Source organism: Saccostrea echinata, unplaced genomic scaffold, assembly GCF_033153115.1.
Source record: "Saccostrea echinata isolate AGI-Se365-2 ecotype Australia unplaced genomic scaffold, CSIRO_AGI_Sech_v1 ptg000028l, whole genome shotgun sequence".
NCBI lineage: Eukaryota > Metazoa > Mollusca > Bivalvia > Ostreida > Ostreidae > Saccostrea > Saccostrea echinata.
In genome coordinates, this window is record NW_026889777.1 from 3,768,280 (window position 1) to 3,786,236 (window position 17,957).

The 17,957-nt window shown below is 32.7% G+C and overlaps 1 protein-coding gene across 2 annotated transcripts; it reads right to left on the reverse strand.

The window, feature by feature from the left end:
* Positions 1-2,583: 2,583 nt before the first annotated feature.
* Positions 2,584-17,899, reverse strand: LOC133194034 (inositol polyphosphate 1-phosphatase-like). Of its 2 annotated transcripts, none has more exons than XM_061329955.1 (6): positions 17,759-17,899; positions 10,516-10,790; positions 7,180-7,297; positions 5,531-5,677; positions 3,714-3,882; positions 2,584-3,238 (listed from the first exon to the last, which is right to left on the reverse strand). In XM_061329955.1, exons 2-6 carry the CDS (start codon positions 10,729-10,731, stop codon positions 2,737-2,739), a joined length of 1,152 nt encoding a protein of 383 aa, XP_061185939.1. In that variant the 5' UTR covers positions 10,732-10,790; positions 17,759-17,899; the 3' UTR covers positions 2,584-2,736. The 2 variants fall into 2 exon arrangements, with proteins under 2 accessions (XP_061185939.1, XP_061185940.1); XM_061329956.1 differs by having other exon boundaries at positions 17,739-17,899.
* Between the last annotated feature and the right edge of the window lie 58 nt (positions 17,900-17,957).

Sequence of the window (17,957 nt, forward strand, 5' to 3'; positions counted from 1 at the left end):
GATAATGTATTAGGGTCTAATATGAGCCTAAAGACCAACATCTAAAAGAGGTATCTGAGTCTGAAGGTCTTAAAATTCTTAAAAGGATGTGACATATTAAAAATCAGAGCTCCATCTCAATATAACAATATATTGTTAAAATGTGATGTTGAGAATAAGGTCAAATGTCAAATTGAACATCAACTGGGGAAAACCCTGGTAAAGGTTATTTTTCAAATGGCTAAAAGTTTCTGCATGTAACAAGCAATACATGTGCAAAACATCGAATTCCCATAAACTGACAATTCATAGGGGCATATCACGATTAAATTGATCTCCAAGTATTACTTCGCTTACAGATTACATAGAAGTAATGTCAAGCTTTGTGGTTGCACATTATATGCTAGCTTATAATTATTTGTTTACATGTACATGTAATACACACATTAACCCTGAGAATATTTTTTACAATAAATAATTTCAATCACATTTTGCAAGTGACTACATTTTCCCCACTATATATATATCAAATACATTTACTTATGAAATAGTGAAACATAATAACATACATAAAAAAAAAAATACTGGACCAATTCTGAACATACTGAAAATTAACTGAATTTTTGGGGGGTTGAATTTTTATATGGTTGGGGGAAAAAATATTTGTTCATGGTGATTTGGTTTCATGGTTCAAGAAACAATTAGTAACCAGATATGTTACTGTAGTTAGAAATTTTAGCATTCCATTAAGGACATGAATTTGTGGGAATTTTGCTATATATAATGGTTAATTAAAATCTACTTGCATACTAAATTGAAGAGTAGGATTTTGAAAAAAATTATCCAGACAGACAAACACTTTATCTTTGTCTAGTCTTTGACTGCTGGAGCAAATAAAAACATGGTAAATATTGGCATCTGGGAAGAACTGAAATATTCTCTTAAAGCATTTACACAAATAATTCAAGGAAAAATAAGCATTTGCTATACATATATATATTAAAGACATAGACAAATACTCATATTCCCTATAATCATGTACTGAAATGCACACAGTAGTATTTATTTCTATAACACATATTGCAATGAAATGTTACTATTCAAATACATGTAAATCACACGTACATCACATGTAGATGTATAATATATATACAAGTACACTGTACTATTGAATTTGTATAAATGCAAATACAAAATATGAAAAATACAAATGAAAAAAAAATCTGTTTATAAAAAAGTTAATACTTCACATGACTATCACATTAAAATGAAAAAATAAAAAAAAAATGTTTCTGAGCTGTTTTGACTAGTAACAGAAAGATGAATTGGACCACAGGACACTCAAATAGTTATATCATAATTAAAAAAATTATTTGTCCTATCTTTATCATGTTAATTAAAAAATGTTCACTTGTTTAATTGATATGCAGAATTACATATTTAAGACTACTTCTATATCAATTACTAGCTGTAAGCTAAAACAATGAATGATTATGATAAAAAAAATTTATGTACATGTACCACATTTAGTCAAGTCAGTGTAACAAAAATATTAGCCCAATGTCAAACTAACTGCAACATACCGGTAAATTATTTTGCCATAAATTATATCTAACATGTACAAAATATTTGCATTAAAAATTTAATGAGCGGAAAATATGATATTGGCATGATTTAATTATAGCTATTGGCATAAATCTGCAAATCCATCCAATGTTTTGCTGAAGCATGCAATTAAAAAAAAAATCCTTGTTTTTCATGAAAGCATTAACTAATTTAAACTTTTCTGATACACTTTAACAGATGATTATTTCACATAGATAATATAAATTTGAAACAGATATTTTGAATTTAATTTCATACTTACTGTGAATTTGGAAATTTAGCATTTTTAAGATATAGTGCATAAATACAGAGTTTAAATAATAAATTTCATATCATTGCATTAAGTACATAAATACTATATATAATTTAAAAAAAACATATCAGATTCCTTAAGATTTAGAGACAAAATTTGACCTACTTTTTGATGACCTCTGCCCTTAAACTTAATTATCATATATGAGGTGAGGAAATGCAACATACAGTCACTCTGGTGACTGTGAGCCTGAACATCTGCAAAAAAAAAAAAAAAAGAAAAAAAAACTTTTTTGGGGTATAAAAGGTTTTACTACATCTATAATTCATTATAGAGTTTAGATGGTTTAGTTCATTAATTCCTCTTTCTTCAAGTTAGAGAAAAAAATGCACCAAAATTTTAACTGAAATTTACTAAAATAACAAGAGTTATGCCCCTTTCCTGATTCCTATATAAAAAATATCCTGTAGAAAAAATCATAGAAAAATTATGAACCCCATTTAATGCTTTCCCCTCACAGGATCTTGTTAGATTTTTTTTAATTACATTTATTTTGTGCATTAAGTTTATTTATAAAAGAAATTGTGTTGCAATTAGTTAGACATCTCATAATAAGTTGACTGGACTTTTGACTACTAAGAACATTAACTCTTACATATAATCTGAATATCAAATTGTCCACAATTTCAAATTTGCTGTATAGTACAACATTATAATATATTTAAAAAAATCATATTTTTGAAAAATCAAAAAGTATTCTTTATGGTTTATCATACAAAGCAAGAAATACAAAGAGACATATTTAAGAGAAAAAAAAATTAATACAGATAAGTGTAACATATAGTTTTTTAAAAAATATATTCTAACGACATAAAATTGCACACGTTAACACAGTCAAATTAGACACCTCTAACAGCTTGGATGATAGCTTTTAATGCCTCTAACGAACCATAAGCAACAATGCCCTCCTGGTTACAAAATTTCTGTGCTCCACTACCACGATTGTTGTCATGGTGATAAACAATCTGATGGTTCAAGCTTAACTCTGCACAAGATGAGGGATCATCTTTGAAGTCACATAAACTCTTGTAACTAATGACTCCACCCTTCTGAGCAAGAAGGATTGCATGTGGTGCACAAACATCCCAGAAAAATGTACTGCTTTTAGACAGAACATAAGCATCTGCAAGACCCTGATTTACACAGAGAAGCTTGTAGCCTGCACCAGCTGCATGATGGACAGACCCTGATGCCAGGAAAGTCTTTTGAACATCAGCCTTTTCACTCTGACTCATTAGGACCGCCAGATTGTGCTTGTTGAAGTTGTAAGTATTTTCATGTGGAAGGGAGAAAACTCTGCATTCATTGATTGCAACACCCCACATCAGGTCCCCTTTCCATCTATGTTAAAATAAAAAATAATTATATCCTGTATTTTTGTTATTCTTTATGACTTAGTTTTTTAATTTACTTGATAAATAACAGCAAGAATGTCTGTAAGTAAGAATTTGTGACTACCCTGGTAAACTCAATCAATTTAAACATAACCCTATGAACACCTCTCTCCCTGCAAATTAAATTGGAGGGTGCATAAAAGTTAAAATATGATATCAAGCAGAAATTACAATTAAAGCTCAGCATTGTGAAACTATATTTTTTCAGTAAATTAAAAGTAAATACTGCTTATGAGAGAGGTAAGGCAAAAGAAAATTGATGCTGCCATATTGGAATAACAAAATCATAATGAAAAGTAGGGTGGTAAAGAAAATTCAATAAAAGATCTGCAAAGTCTCCAATTTCTGTAGCAGACCTTTTGTCTCCAAAATTATTATATGAATTTACAATGAGCTATTTAAGATGTTACACATATACATACTTGTCTCCATTACTGTCTGCAAATGGACGGTTACAGACTCCAATGAGGGGGAGACCAGAGGACTGACTGTAAACCCCTATCAGCACCACCACACACTGGAGGCCACAAGAAATCAGACCAGCTTTGTCAAGAACCCCACACTGGCCATTAATATACTGTGCTGTTGAATCTGAATCAAAGTACTTATAGTACTGTAAGCCATGCTCATTAAACACAGTAATAAAAAGTTAAGGTTTGGACAGTGTTCAATGAAATCTAACATGAAAAAACAATTTTAAAACAATTTTTTCTGTAACTTCATGATTTCTGAGGGTTCAAGATATTGAGGTTAAAATACATTTAAGGAAAAAGTGGTTTGAGATACCGAGGTCCGACTATATACAGGTACATGTATATACAAGTATAACAGACAAATGTTAATTAAACTGCATGTTTTATGTCATAGGAATCTTAAAAGTATTATGAATTTTATTTACTTAACATTTTAAATATAGTGATGACTTATTAAATGTAACTACAAGGTTAAGAGGTCAAAAATGTTGGAACCAAAGGAAAGGACTTGTCACAAGGAATACAGATGTGAAATATGATAGCCCTTGCACCAATTATTCAGAAATTATAATCAAGGTTAAAGTAGGTCAAACTCCATGGTCAAGGTCATGGACAAAAATGTTGGTATGCAATAAAAGGTCTTGTCATAAGGAATAGACTAGTGAAATATGACGACCCTAGCACCAACAGTTCAAAAGTGATCAAGGTTTAAGTTTTCAAAAGAAGGTCAAACTCCAAGGTCAAAGTCAAAAGGTAAAAAATGCTGGTACCTAAGGGAAGGTCTTATCACAAAGGAATATTCATGTGAAATATGAAAGCCCTAGCACAAACCTTTCAAAAGCTTTGGCCCAGGTTAAAGTTTTTAAAAAGTAGGTCAAACTCCAAGGTCAAGGTCAAAGGGTAAAAAATGTTGGTAGCCAAGGAAAAGTCTTATTACAAGGAATACACATGTGAAATATAAATGCCTAAGCACTAACCATTCAAATATTAAGGCCAATGTTAAGGTTTGGTAAAATTTTGCAAAAGTTGGTCAAACTCCAAGGTTGAGGTCAAATATGTTCATACCCAAGGAAAGGTTTTGTCGCAAGGAATACGCATATGAAATATGAAAGCCTAAGCTCTAACCAAACAAAATTTATGGGCAAGCTAGGTTTAAGTTTTTGTAGCCAAATAGTAGTTACCTTCCTTCTAGAACTGAACAATTTTACATCTATGCTATACAATGTATAAATACACTTGAATGGACAAATGATAAATGGCTGAAGATTTGAAGGGGAAAAAAAGAAATTTTAAGCTCTAAGGTAGCTTTCACTTCAACTCCCTTGATTCTGGCCAGGTAGTTCTAGAAAAAAATTCACAAAGATCCCATCCTTTTATTATCTATATCCCCAGTCTGAAAAGAATTTGGCACTTTAACCTGAAGAAAATGAAATCCCCATCAATGAAAGATGCTTTTATCCTAGCTTAGTTAAAATCTGACTGGTTGTTGTCAAGGGGACGTAAAAAATGTGAAAAGTTACCAGACAGGCTTACAGTAACAAGAAGACATTTCTTAATCATTAATCTTTAGCTTACTTCGATCACACACTAGTATAAAGGTTTAACTGACCTTTTCTGTACATTCTCTACTACACAGTGGACATTCATGCAGTGATTCTGAAATGGTATTTCCTAAGAAGAAGGACATGTACCATTCACTGACTTATAATTATAAGTACATTAATCATGACATCTAATTTATGTACTTGATAGGAATCATTACTTACCTATTGGATCTATCCATACTCCAAGGTCATCCAGATCGAGGTCTACACTAACATCTTCTAGCCTCGGTCCAACGTCCACTAGGACTTGTTCATGTGCCACTCTGGCAAGTGTGCTAGCAGCGGCCATGTTGTCATCCAATACTGAACCTATGATATTATATATCATTTGCTTGTCAAGTGGAACAATTTAAACTAGTACTCACCTACATTACAAATATATATCAGACTACTCATAACATACAGATATCTGATACATGCTGCACTTGTCTATAGTGTATTTGTCTTGTACATTGCATTTCCATAAAATAAACTCAGAAATCGGACTGCTTTTTTTGGGGGGGGGGGGGGGGGGGATAAAGTGCATGGTATTTAATCAATGGTAGCAGGAAAAATACTTCTACAATTTAAAAAAAAAAAAAATAAGAGGTCCATGGGCCACATTGCTCACCTGAGCACATTGGATAGAAAAAAAGCAAAAATCAGTTCAGTTTTGAAAAGTTTACATGGGGGAGGGGAGGGGGAGGGGGACTTGAATTTTAAACTACCTAATGATGCTTCCATTTCAATACAACAAATGGCTTTGCTGTTCTTGAGCAATAGATTTTTTCCTATATATTCATTTTTAAAAATTTGATTGTGGCCCCACCTTACCCCCAGGGGCCCTCATTTGAAAAAAAAAAATGAATCTACACTACCTGAGGATGCCTCCATATCAATATGACTAATCAAGGCTTTACTGTTCTTGAGAAAAAGATTTTTTCCTATATATTCCTATGTAAATCTTTGATCCCCCATTGTGGCCCCACCCTACCCCCAAGGGGTCATTATTTGAACAAACTTCAATCAACACTACATGAGAATGCTTCCATATAAATATAACCAATCATGGATTTGCTGTTCTTAAGAAGAAGATTTTTAAAGATATTTTCCTATAGATTTCTATGTAAAACTTTGATCCCCCATAGTGACCCCACTCTACCCCCGGGGGTCATGATTTGAACAAACTTAAATCTACACTACCTGAGGATGCTTCTACATAAATATGACCAATCATGGCTTTGCTGTTCTTGAGAAGAAGAGTTTTTAAGAATTTTCCTATGTATTCCTATGTAAAACTTGAATCACTCGTTGTTGCCCCACCCTACCCTCAGGGTCATGATTTGAAGAAACTTGAATCTACACTATCTGAGGATGTTTCCACATAAGTTTCATATTTCCTGGCCCAGTGGTTCTTGAGAAGATTTTTTAATGATGCCATTATTTTTTCACTAATTCCTAATTATCTCCTCTTGAAAGGGCATGGCCCATCATTTGAACAAACTTGAATCCCCTTCACCCAAGGATACTTTGTGGAAAGTTTGGCTGAAATTGGCTTTTTTGAGAAGAATTCGAAAATGTGAAAAGTTTACAGACAGACAGACAGACAGCTAAACAGCTATACAGACGCCGGACAAAAAGTGATCAGAAAAGCTTACTTGAGCCTCAGATGAGCTAAAACTAGAGTGACAATTACAGAGAGCTTTTCCCACCTCCACAAATTTCAATCTTTGGGACATAAAGATCAGCTTAGTATATGCCAATACCGAAAAAGGAGAGTACAAGTACATGTATACATTTAGCAGAGACAAGAAGAGATATTCTATACCCACATAGGAGCTGAGCTGTTGCTTCCTGATCCTTCAGTAATCGGACAGAAATGGACTCCCCCAAAACATTGGTAAACTTGTTGCTCTCTTCTCCATAAATACTATCCCCAATTCCTGGAAACTGAAAAAGAAAAATCAGATAACAGCTAATGTCATAATTCTGTATGTATAGAATCTTCTTACCTGCTGTTTACTCAGCCAAGTACTGTTAAAAGATTTATACATAAAACAGTAAAATGTTGTGTAATTGAATCTACCGAATACCTGTGCAGATAATTACCGGTATTCCACCATGTACCAGTATGTCATATGTACAGCAGGCATCAGGTGGGAATTACAGGTTCTTATTGACATAAACACTGTTTTTCCGCAGCTAGGTTAAGGATGCCCATGAAATATACGCCTTAATATATTCAGGGAAAATGAATACAATTTTCATAATTTTTTTTCAACAGCATTAGTTTTGATAAATGTGAATTGTAGTGTTTGCATTTGTATAAATCGGGTCTCTGCTGAGTTCGGCCAAAGCGACATCGGTTACATCAGCTGTTTGTCACGTGACAGGTTTAAAATTAGAACATTTATATACTACAACAAAGATCGTAAAAGTTCAGTGATATGTGGGCATCTTTCTGCTATAAAATTTATTTTGTTTTCTTTGAGGCAAATTCCTTAACATGAAAAGTGCTGGGAGCAACTTCCTCATGCTTGGAAATTGTTTCAAATTTAGCCGTCTTTCGATAAACTCCAGACGAAAATGTAATACGCATTAGAATAATGCTACATTACGGAATAAATAAACAATGCACAACCAGCTCCCTGCACTTTTCAGAATAGTAGGAATAATAGCTACACGTGTTTAAAAATTCAGAATTCAGAGTGAAGCGGATATCGTTGAACTTTTGATATTTTCGAGGGGCTGGACCCCTCATTCTAGCACGTTACTGTATGAATGTGCTCCCTAGGGCTTTATATAAAGTCTACACATTATCAATTTAGTATGACAATAAAATGTGGATTAATATATTTCAGAATATGTCTCTCTTTTGATCCGACTGAGCGTGTTTCGTATTTATTTTTGTTTTTACAAGCTACGATAAAAGCTTGATCCACGCCTCAAGTACAGAGAAGCTGCATGTCAAACTAAGAAATGACGTCATCTCAGTAAGTACAGCGAGATCAAGCTGGCTTTCATTCTACATACGCTAAGTGCTATTATGGCAAGATAAGTTGCACATCCATTTATCTTTATAATATTTATGAGAAACAAAAGTATTTAGTGTGTATGAAAAAGAAAATATAGTATTTATACATCGAGATTTATTTGTATTGTTTTAACGTGACTTCATAATAGCTTTCCCGAACCTCTGCATAGGCTGACATATATATGGGAGTCCTTAACCTAGCTGTGTCCTTTGTAATACATGTAGTATATCATTTGTTCGTGAATTTCCATACAATTATGAAGTCACAATTTCTTGAACAATCCTTCCCCTTAAGGAAGCTCTAAACACTAATTAAAAATGCTTTTTGGACTTTGAGAAAAATATATCATATAAAGGTGCACATATTCAGTGTATCTAGTTCATTTACAACACTGGGTACCTGCCCTATTTCTGCATAAAAAAGTTCAAAGACAATGAACTATCTGTGAACAGAAATCACTGTTGTTTATTGCATCGGGAAATGAATGGAAATAATGTATTCAATTACTTAATCTTGGTCTAACATAACATTAAGAATACTTTAATTCGCAACAAATTGTGACATTAACTGTAGATTCCCATTTATTCTATTTTTCTTCTAAGGGCAGATCACTCTAACTCAATAAAACTACCCTACAAATAGTACTCTTTAGTGTGCAGTGTGTAGAGTTTCCTTAAGGAAGAGTTTAATAATACTGTAGTTTTATGCAGTACAATAAAGAGTGATCTGCCCTTTGATATATAAGTGCAGGAATAAAGGTATTCTTTAACATTATATAATACCAAAATATCATAATTAAAACAGTATTTGCATGTGTCCCAATGTAAGTAAACAATTGTTACTTCTATTTCTAATGCTTCAATGTCTTTGATTATTTTTCCTGAAAAAATATGGCAAATATACTAGTATGATGAAATGAACTGGATAAACTTAAAATTATTATAATGTACACCTTTATATGACACAATTTTCTCCAATAAAAATCATTAGTGTGTAGAGCTTACTTAAGAAGCACAACATTTTATCAATAATTTGATAGCAATCATGAATGGTAACTGTGGGTAGTTTGTCATAGTGGACAACTCTGTATGAAGGAGATTGTGTAAGCACATCTAACAAACTGTATATCAATAACTTACACATCACTGTTGGTGCATTTTCTTTCACCGGTAGACCACCAAGGGGCATGAAGGTGAAAAACACGGCACATTTATTTCAAATGAGTACTTTCTTACTAATATTTCTTTAAAACTATTATCAAAGAGTATCATTCTGCACCGATTTCACATTACAAACTATACCAACATCAGTTTCATAACAAATTTTGTGTCGCCTGCAGAGCACAGTGACAATTATGTATCACTTTACCCAGAATCTGTCTATCTATCTGTCTATCTTGAGAACTGTAAGATGCATGGATTTGATATTTTGCACATATATTTCTTGGCTTTATGGCTTTTGTAAAATTGCATTGTTACTGATCTTGTGACCCTTGAAGTTGATCTTTGACCTCCTTTTCAAAATAATTCATGGTGCCAATATGCAGCATATTTTTTAATATTTTTGATGATGCTATAAAGCATTCCTTGGAACACTCTACCTGAAATATATTTACTATTTCACTTATTTCATTTATTGTGTCAAGGGGAACAACTGCATCACAAACACTGTATTGTTTCTGTTTTTTTTTTTTTTTTTAAATCTGACACGGCAAAGAGAGAATATTGAAAAGTATCATCAATAGTCATGTATTTTTGAATCCAAATATAATTCTGAAATAGACTGGTTACACCAAATAAACAAAAGAAGTATTGACATTCAGCCACAATCAGCATCTTCAAGATTGTATTTCAGAGAACATTTTACTAACTGTACGTATTCTCTATTGAGAAGTTGATGGCTCATTTTAATACTCCCCCTCAAGAAGGCATTTCTCTACAACCCTTGAGGGGGAGTATTAAAACGAGCCATCAACTTCTCAATAGAGAATATACTAACTGTAGCAAATCTTTGATAACCTAAAAATTATAGCACATGGTCACACAGTTTAATGTAAATTAAAACGACAAAATCTTATGTAATACTGTAACCCAGCTATACTTCTGTCTACATAAACAGTAAGACTCTACGTACCTGTTCACTCAAATCATGCCTGACTGTCTCCTGAACCAGAACATCTGCCAGTGTTTTGAAATCTTGAACAAAGCGGTAGTTTTTCTGGTCCCCTTTCTTCTCCTGCACCAGTAATTCTAAGAGAGCGGATTCGGCTCTGATGACCCGAGCAATGCGGGCCCCCTTCTCTGAGGCATTTATAAGGGCCTGCACTAAGCTCCTGGCTGAGACCTTCATCGCCTTGCTGAATTAACTGTGATAATCTCTGTGCTGTTCACTTCTTATTGTAGAATGTCCTTTAAGAAAATATTATTTAAATGTAAAAAAAAGAGTATTTAAATTTCAAAATTTGTAACAATTGCACAATTCTTAAGTGGTTCATCTCTCAAATGTCAAATTGAATACAATGTACATGAAAATTCATATGCTTGATAGGAGGAGTTACAATTAAATGTCAATTTATTACAGTATATATAAGACATTGAAAAAAAAAATTCTGCTTTTAAATGCCAATTAGGCAATGTTTCATTTGCAAAAAACAGTGTGAATCTATCACTGCATGGATCCAGTTCATCACATGACCTTAATTTCATAGTGAAGTCATGAATCATCAACACAATTTTACAGTTATGCCATACATGTGTTAAAGGAAAGGAGAAAATACATGACTGGACCAGGAATCGAATCCTGGAGTGAACCCCTGCATTACTAGGCGTTCTACCAACTGCACTATCCAGGCCGATATCCACGGTCCAAATTAATACATTCCTCCTTCCTAAAATTTTTGTACCCTCAAATACATCCCAAGTTCTTATTTGCCCCTTGCAGGACTTTCATCTGCAAGTCCAGGGGTGGACAACATACAGCACCAAATTATTTAATAGGAAAGAAGAAAATGTATGTGGTAACCCTCTCACATATCAATATTTTACACATTAAATAGGGTTGCAAAGGATCATTTTTCTTTTAATGCATAAATTACTCATAGGAAATGCACTTGTGGAAATATTTTTTTTCTCCCTAAAATTTTAAATTTCTACATTAATACAAAAATATATCGCATACAATAAAGACACTTAACTTGCATGTCCATGAATACAATGCCAGTCCTTCAAAAAAAAAAAAATCTACCCCATAATTTTATTTTAAATTAAGCATGCCCTACACATTCCTCACCTGTCAAGGATTATAAATTTCTCCTTTTTGATAAGATGTTCAAGCTTGCCTGTGTATCTTAAAAGATAGCTAGCATTGTGCTGCTCTTTTATGCTATTTAATCTGCATGAACTGCAAGTCTCATGCCGTGCCTTCATATCCTATTACCTACTTTCTCCATAATCTTTCTGATATTGGATTCGGTAAAAGCTGGTAATCAATAGTTTAGATATTACCTTCTCAGGCAGAGACTGGCACATTTAATGATTTCTTGGATGAAAAATATGCATGTATCATTTTGTTCATTAAAAAAACTAAAAATCTGACGAGTCAGCAAGGGCCCCGCCGAGGGGTAGAAATATAAGGGTGCAGATTAGGGGATGAAAATTTTACTTGATGACAAATAAAACTTTAAATATATATATATATATATAGAATAAGCAACAGCAACTGCTAAACATCCAATAACCTGTAAAAAGTATCCTTGTATTTACATAAGGCAGTAAAAAAAACATCATATCTATAATAACTAAATTAAATGTATATTTAAAGAAGAATGAAGCATGTGTTTTCTAAAATGCCAGCCTTCAGTGAATGTAAATATCACCCAGGCTTGACCTTAACTTCAAAACAAATATCAGTTGCAGACAAAGGTGTTAATTAATCTTAAAGTGACAGAAAGATAACCCTATAAAATTTTCTGCAAACCAGCAAGATAATCAATCCCAGGGGATTAATTATACTGCTCTCTAAACCTTTTCTTCTAAGTTTACAATAAGAACTTTTTCAGCAGTGATAGAATGAGGTTATTATTTGAATACCTGCTAAAATAAATAGTATTCTTGACTTTACATAAGACAGAAAAAAAAACAAAAAAGAAAAAAAATAAAATCATAATAAAAAAGATATCTTTATCTACATGTATATCTTGTTTTTAGAATTCAATAAAATCATTACATAAGGCAGAAAAAAAGAAAACAAAAAAGAAAAAAAATAAAATCATAATAAAAAAGATATCTTTATCTACATGTATATCTTGTTTTTAGAATTCAATAAATCATAACTCATTGTGTATTTTACGAAAATAAAGTATGAACATTATTTAAATCCACATTTCAGAGAACGTAAACATCATTCAAAATTGACCTTAACTTCAAAACAAACTTCATTTGCAGACAGAGGTGTTAATTAATCTCAATATGGCAGATAAAGATAATGCTTTGGATTTTCTTGGAGAGGAAAGTTAATTAATCCCAAGAGACTCATTGCAGCCTTTCACAGTTTACAATAGGAGCATTCTCAGCAGTTATCTCTCTTTGCCCATTCACTCTTATATAAAGTTAAGGAATTTACCCCACCACCCCAGCTCCAAACCAGATGACATAGAGACCAAAACTTAGCATCAAAATATGTCCTTTTGCCTATTCAACCAACAAACCAAATTTGAATTTAATTGGTCAACCCTAAAAAAAGTTATTAGAAAAAAACAGAAAATTTGTGGACGGAAGAATGACAGACGGACAGACAGACAGACGGACAGGCAGACAGAGTGATTACTATAAGGCACCCGAAATCCTTGCGGGGCTCTAATAATCACTTTATACATAGATCTATAAAATTGTTTGTTTGTTTGTTTTTTTTTTTGCCTCAACCAAGTGGATGTCAGAGATGACCAGTTCAATCTAAGTCATAATAGTTATTCCCTTCTATGGAATACATTTCATCATCATTCAGGCTCTGCTCTCTCATATAAAATTTCGTGCTTTTATTAAATCTTATGATTTTCCAAAAGAAATCTAAATAATTCATATTTAAATTGCACACAAATTAGCATACATTAATATGGTCCAAAATTTGACTTTCGGATAATTTTATAAAGGAAATTTTTTTTTCAATTCCAGTGAGAGTTATCTCTCTTATCAGAGGGTTAGTGAGCCTTAATTATCTCACACAGTAGTGGATCCAGGATTCTTGAAGAGGGTGGGGTCAGCAAAGCCATAATTGGTGGGGACTCAGGGGCAAAGCCCCTGATAGCTCCTACCTGGTTTTAAGTCTTGCTTTTTTTAGTTTTTTTTTATCAAGAATTTGAACTTTCCTTCTGTAGCCAGTATCCCCCATGCACTCTGTGCAAAAGCAGAGATCCTTGTTCTTCATTGCTTTGTTTATTTGAATCATGTCTTAAAAAGGTTCAACTTCCCAGATCTTTCCAAAATTTTTCATTTCTCCAAGAGACCCAAGTCACTTCCAAAGTCTCTCCTTGGAAATATTTCTTGCATCTATCCATCAATACACTATCAACATGATCAACTCACTACAAGGTTTACAGTGAACAAGAAGTTATCTGAAGCTACCCATTTCATATTCCACTGACTTGCAGATCTAGGATGATTTCTATCATAATATTGAGTCGATGGAATGAAAGTACATGTATTACAAAATATAAAGACACATATAAAATATAAATTTAAAAAAAAGTAAATAAAAACTAAAAGCACATGTTTATATACTTTGGATTTCATTTAAAGCATATAAATGTTAAAATGTTGAATCAGATATGCAAATTAAAAAAAAAAAAAAAACTATTATATTATATGTATGGGCAGGGAGCAGCTAAAATACTACATATAATTCATAGAGAGAAAAATCAAACTTGAATCTGCACATTGATCTAAAAAAATTTGTCTGAGTCCCCAAAAATTCTCAAACAGGCTAGTACAATGTACCATACCGGTAATTCATGTGAACATTGACAATAAAGGGCAAAAGTAACATGCAGGCCATGGCCATCAAAATTTGGTTGTTTGTAATAGGTGCTAGTTTTTTCGCGATGATCTATTTTTCAAATTTTTGCAATCATTTTTAATTCGCAAAAAAATAAAACACAAAGAATTGTGTGCCATAAAAACATTACCATTTTTCATTTTTTTTTTTTAAATCGTAAAAAAAAACTTTCGCAAAAATAAAAACTGTGCAAATCTGCCCTTTCTTTCACAAAATTTCAAACACACAGAAAAAAAAAACCCGGATATACAGTATGCAACTGATGGCAGGTGTCATTGATAGAGATCGAGGATCAATCCTGGATTAGTCTGCAAAGATTTAAGTAAGAAAATAAAAGAAATACAATCTATTAGAAGTAAAATTTGTACAAAATAATCTCATTTGAATTCATTAGCCACTTTATATCAAAAAGATTTTGAACCTTAGAAACCTCCATGTGTGAATGTATGTGCTTAAGAATGTGCAACACACTGGCCCACCCCAATCCCAACAAGTTGTCTCCTAATTACAACATCTTTGGTATATTTATGTAATGAATTTATTTTAACATGCCAAATGAAAAGTTTGAAGTAATACTTTTTAGCAACATGTAGAATATCAATAAAAACATTTGTAATCTAGGAGAGTCAGGAGTCATAAATTCTTAAGTTTGGTATCTGTTAGTCAAGGTTAAATCCTTCTCTGAGCAATGTGGTGTATAAGGCCAGTGCTTATACCAGGTTTTTTTGTGGTGCTAAGTGGATGAGAGTAATTGACTCCCCCTAAAAGGGACACCAGTCCATCATAGGTTACCCACTTGACCAGCATATTTAGACCGAACCCATCGCACAATATGTTTCAGCTGGGTGGACTGACCCAAATTGACTTTCTGAGGACCGGTAAAGTAAAGTTGTTCCTTAATTTTTTTGTCACTGTATTAAGTTAAAGCCTTTTTTAATAAAAGAATTCTCAATACAAAAATACTTATATATATATATATTATATATATAATTTAATCATGGTAATTATGACATGAATGTCATTACTCGTTTATAATGACCAGATTTTTTACTTTCCAAATCTGGTCCCTGATCAGATTTTTACATGTTGAAGGTTGGCAAGTATGGAGTCAATACAGATAAATAATACATCATGTATACATAATATTATTAAAGAATTCATTTCAACATAACGAATTGTGCCTGTCGAGAAGTATAAATTGATTCCGTAAAGCTGAAGAATATCAATAAAGGTTCACAATTCATTAGTCGAGAATCAGGTTCAAGTAGATTTACTGCATGCATTACTAAGTGAATAGATCCTGTTCACATATAATTAAGTAAACTCTGACATGTCTCCAGCATCATAATTTTGACCTTAAACTCTACCTTGATTGATACTATTATACATATTACCAGTTTAAATATATGGAAAAAAAAACAACTACCGGTAGCCATAAGTGTGGTACATTAGTCAGTAGAGCGCTTTTTCTGTGATTGGCAGGTAGTGGGTTCAAGCCCCGCACCTGGCCTCAAGACCATAAACTGAGAATAGACTTAAGTCAAAATTTTGATTTTTAATATCTTGAATTTTATTTTACGTATTTGCTTAAAAATTTGCAATTTTATATAACATTCAAATTCAAATATATGATGAAAATTTTGTTTCAATATCAAAATTATTTCAAAAGTTATATTGGTTTGAAATTTTGACTTAAGTCTGTTCTCAGTTTATGGTCTTGGGGCCTGGTCATGATAAACTTAAATCAATAAAAACAGATAGTAACTGTTCCTTATCAAGGTGCTTGGGTACTTTGATGTAAAAGTTGCGGTTCTTTTGGATGAGACCTTAAAATGATACAGATCCCTCACTGCTCATTGGCCTAATCTCAAGGAAGTTCGGTCAAGATTTTTCCAAATTACTTTGTGGAACTGTGAAGGGGAGCCAGTCAGTGCCCCCCCCCCCCTCCCCGCCAACAAAACCGTCCCGGTCAAAGTGTCCCATGATTTTGGTCAAAAAAGATTTTGACCAAAATCATGGGGCGCTTTGACAGGTTGGGCACAGTTCCTTTTTCGGGGAAGTATTACTATAAAACAGGATTTTTCCTCTTTTCAGTAATAAAAACATTACTGTATATGGGAATTTTCACTCGTTTACCCTATATTCTCGTGTTTGCTTTGAATAAAAGATTAAGTGCAAGAATATTTTCACATCCTCTAAATATTTATAGTCTATTAAGGGTATGTATGCTCAAAACTACAATATTTATCGCTGCAAAATGCTGAAAAAGAGTGATGAAATATTTCTACAATATAAATTTCTTACGGAAGCTTATCTGTGTTAAAATTGTGAGATTGAATACGTTCAGCACTTGATAACTCTACATGAAATTATTCGTTATTTAATTTAATTTTATATCATTTCTTTCAAAGACATTGTAAATATAATTTTTTACACCACTGCTTCTTTTACAGATGAAAATAATTATTTGAAATATCAAATTTTAAAACATTAGTCTTTCAAAGATGGTTTTAGCATGAATGCCCTTATAAGATTCCATACTTTTCGTATCATTTATCAACAGGGAAAATTTAAGTAAAAGTCGTGGATTACTGCTGCACATGAGTTTAAATTACTATGCATGTTCAAAAGATGTCACCTGAACGAAACCAAGCTATGAAATTTTCCATTTTTGAACAAATAATATAATTTATAAGGGAAATATTCACATTCGTTTGAAGAATACTCATGATGCCGTACGATTAAATCTCATATTACTCCCATCTGCAGCACTAAAGGACCGAAATTTTTTGTCTGCGAGGTTGGTTTAATAAAGTTTAAACACATCACATCGTATTTTTCATGCACTCTTTATTTAATAAACGGATTTGGGGCATTATTTTAAAAATATGACGAAATTCCCGTATACAGTAATGTTTTTTATTACTGGAAAGAGGAATAATCCTGTTTTATAGTGATACTTCCCCGAAAAAAAGAACTGTGCCCAACCTGTTTGACCAATATTTGGGGGTAGTTTTGTAACATCATTTTACTGTAAAATTGCTTTACGGGCGCTTTGACCAAAATCAGCTGGGGCGCATTGACCAATATTTGGAAGCGGTTTGTTAACATCATTTTTCTGTAAAATTTCTTTATGGGGCACTTTGACCAAAATCAGGGGACGCTTTGACCAAAATCAGGGGGCGCTTTGACCGGGACATCTCAAATAAATAATTTTGCAATAATATAATATTTATATAATATAATTTTACCAGTAAAGAGCAAACAAGCAATCAAATAACATATAAAACATACTTAATAATTTATACCTGTCAAACCTTGTTGATACCTGTCAAACCTTGTTGACGATTTGTAAATTACTTCTGGAGAGCCTGTGTATTTTCGAAGTCATAGCAGAGGAAATACTTTCTAGGAAATTATTTTGTATATGCATTTCATACGGTTAACATCTTTACATCAACATAAAGTGCAGTCAGTTCTCCTTGCTAGACTGTCAGTGCTTGCAATGGTATACTTCCGTGAGTACT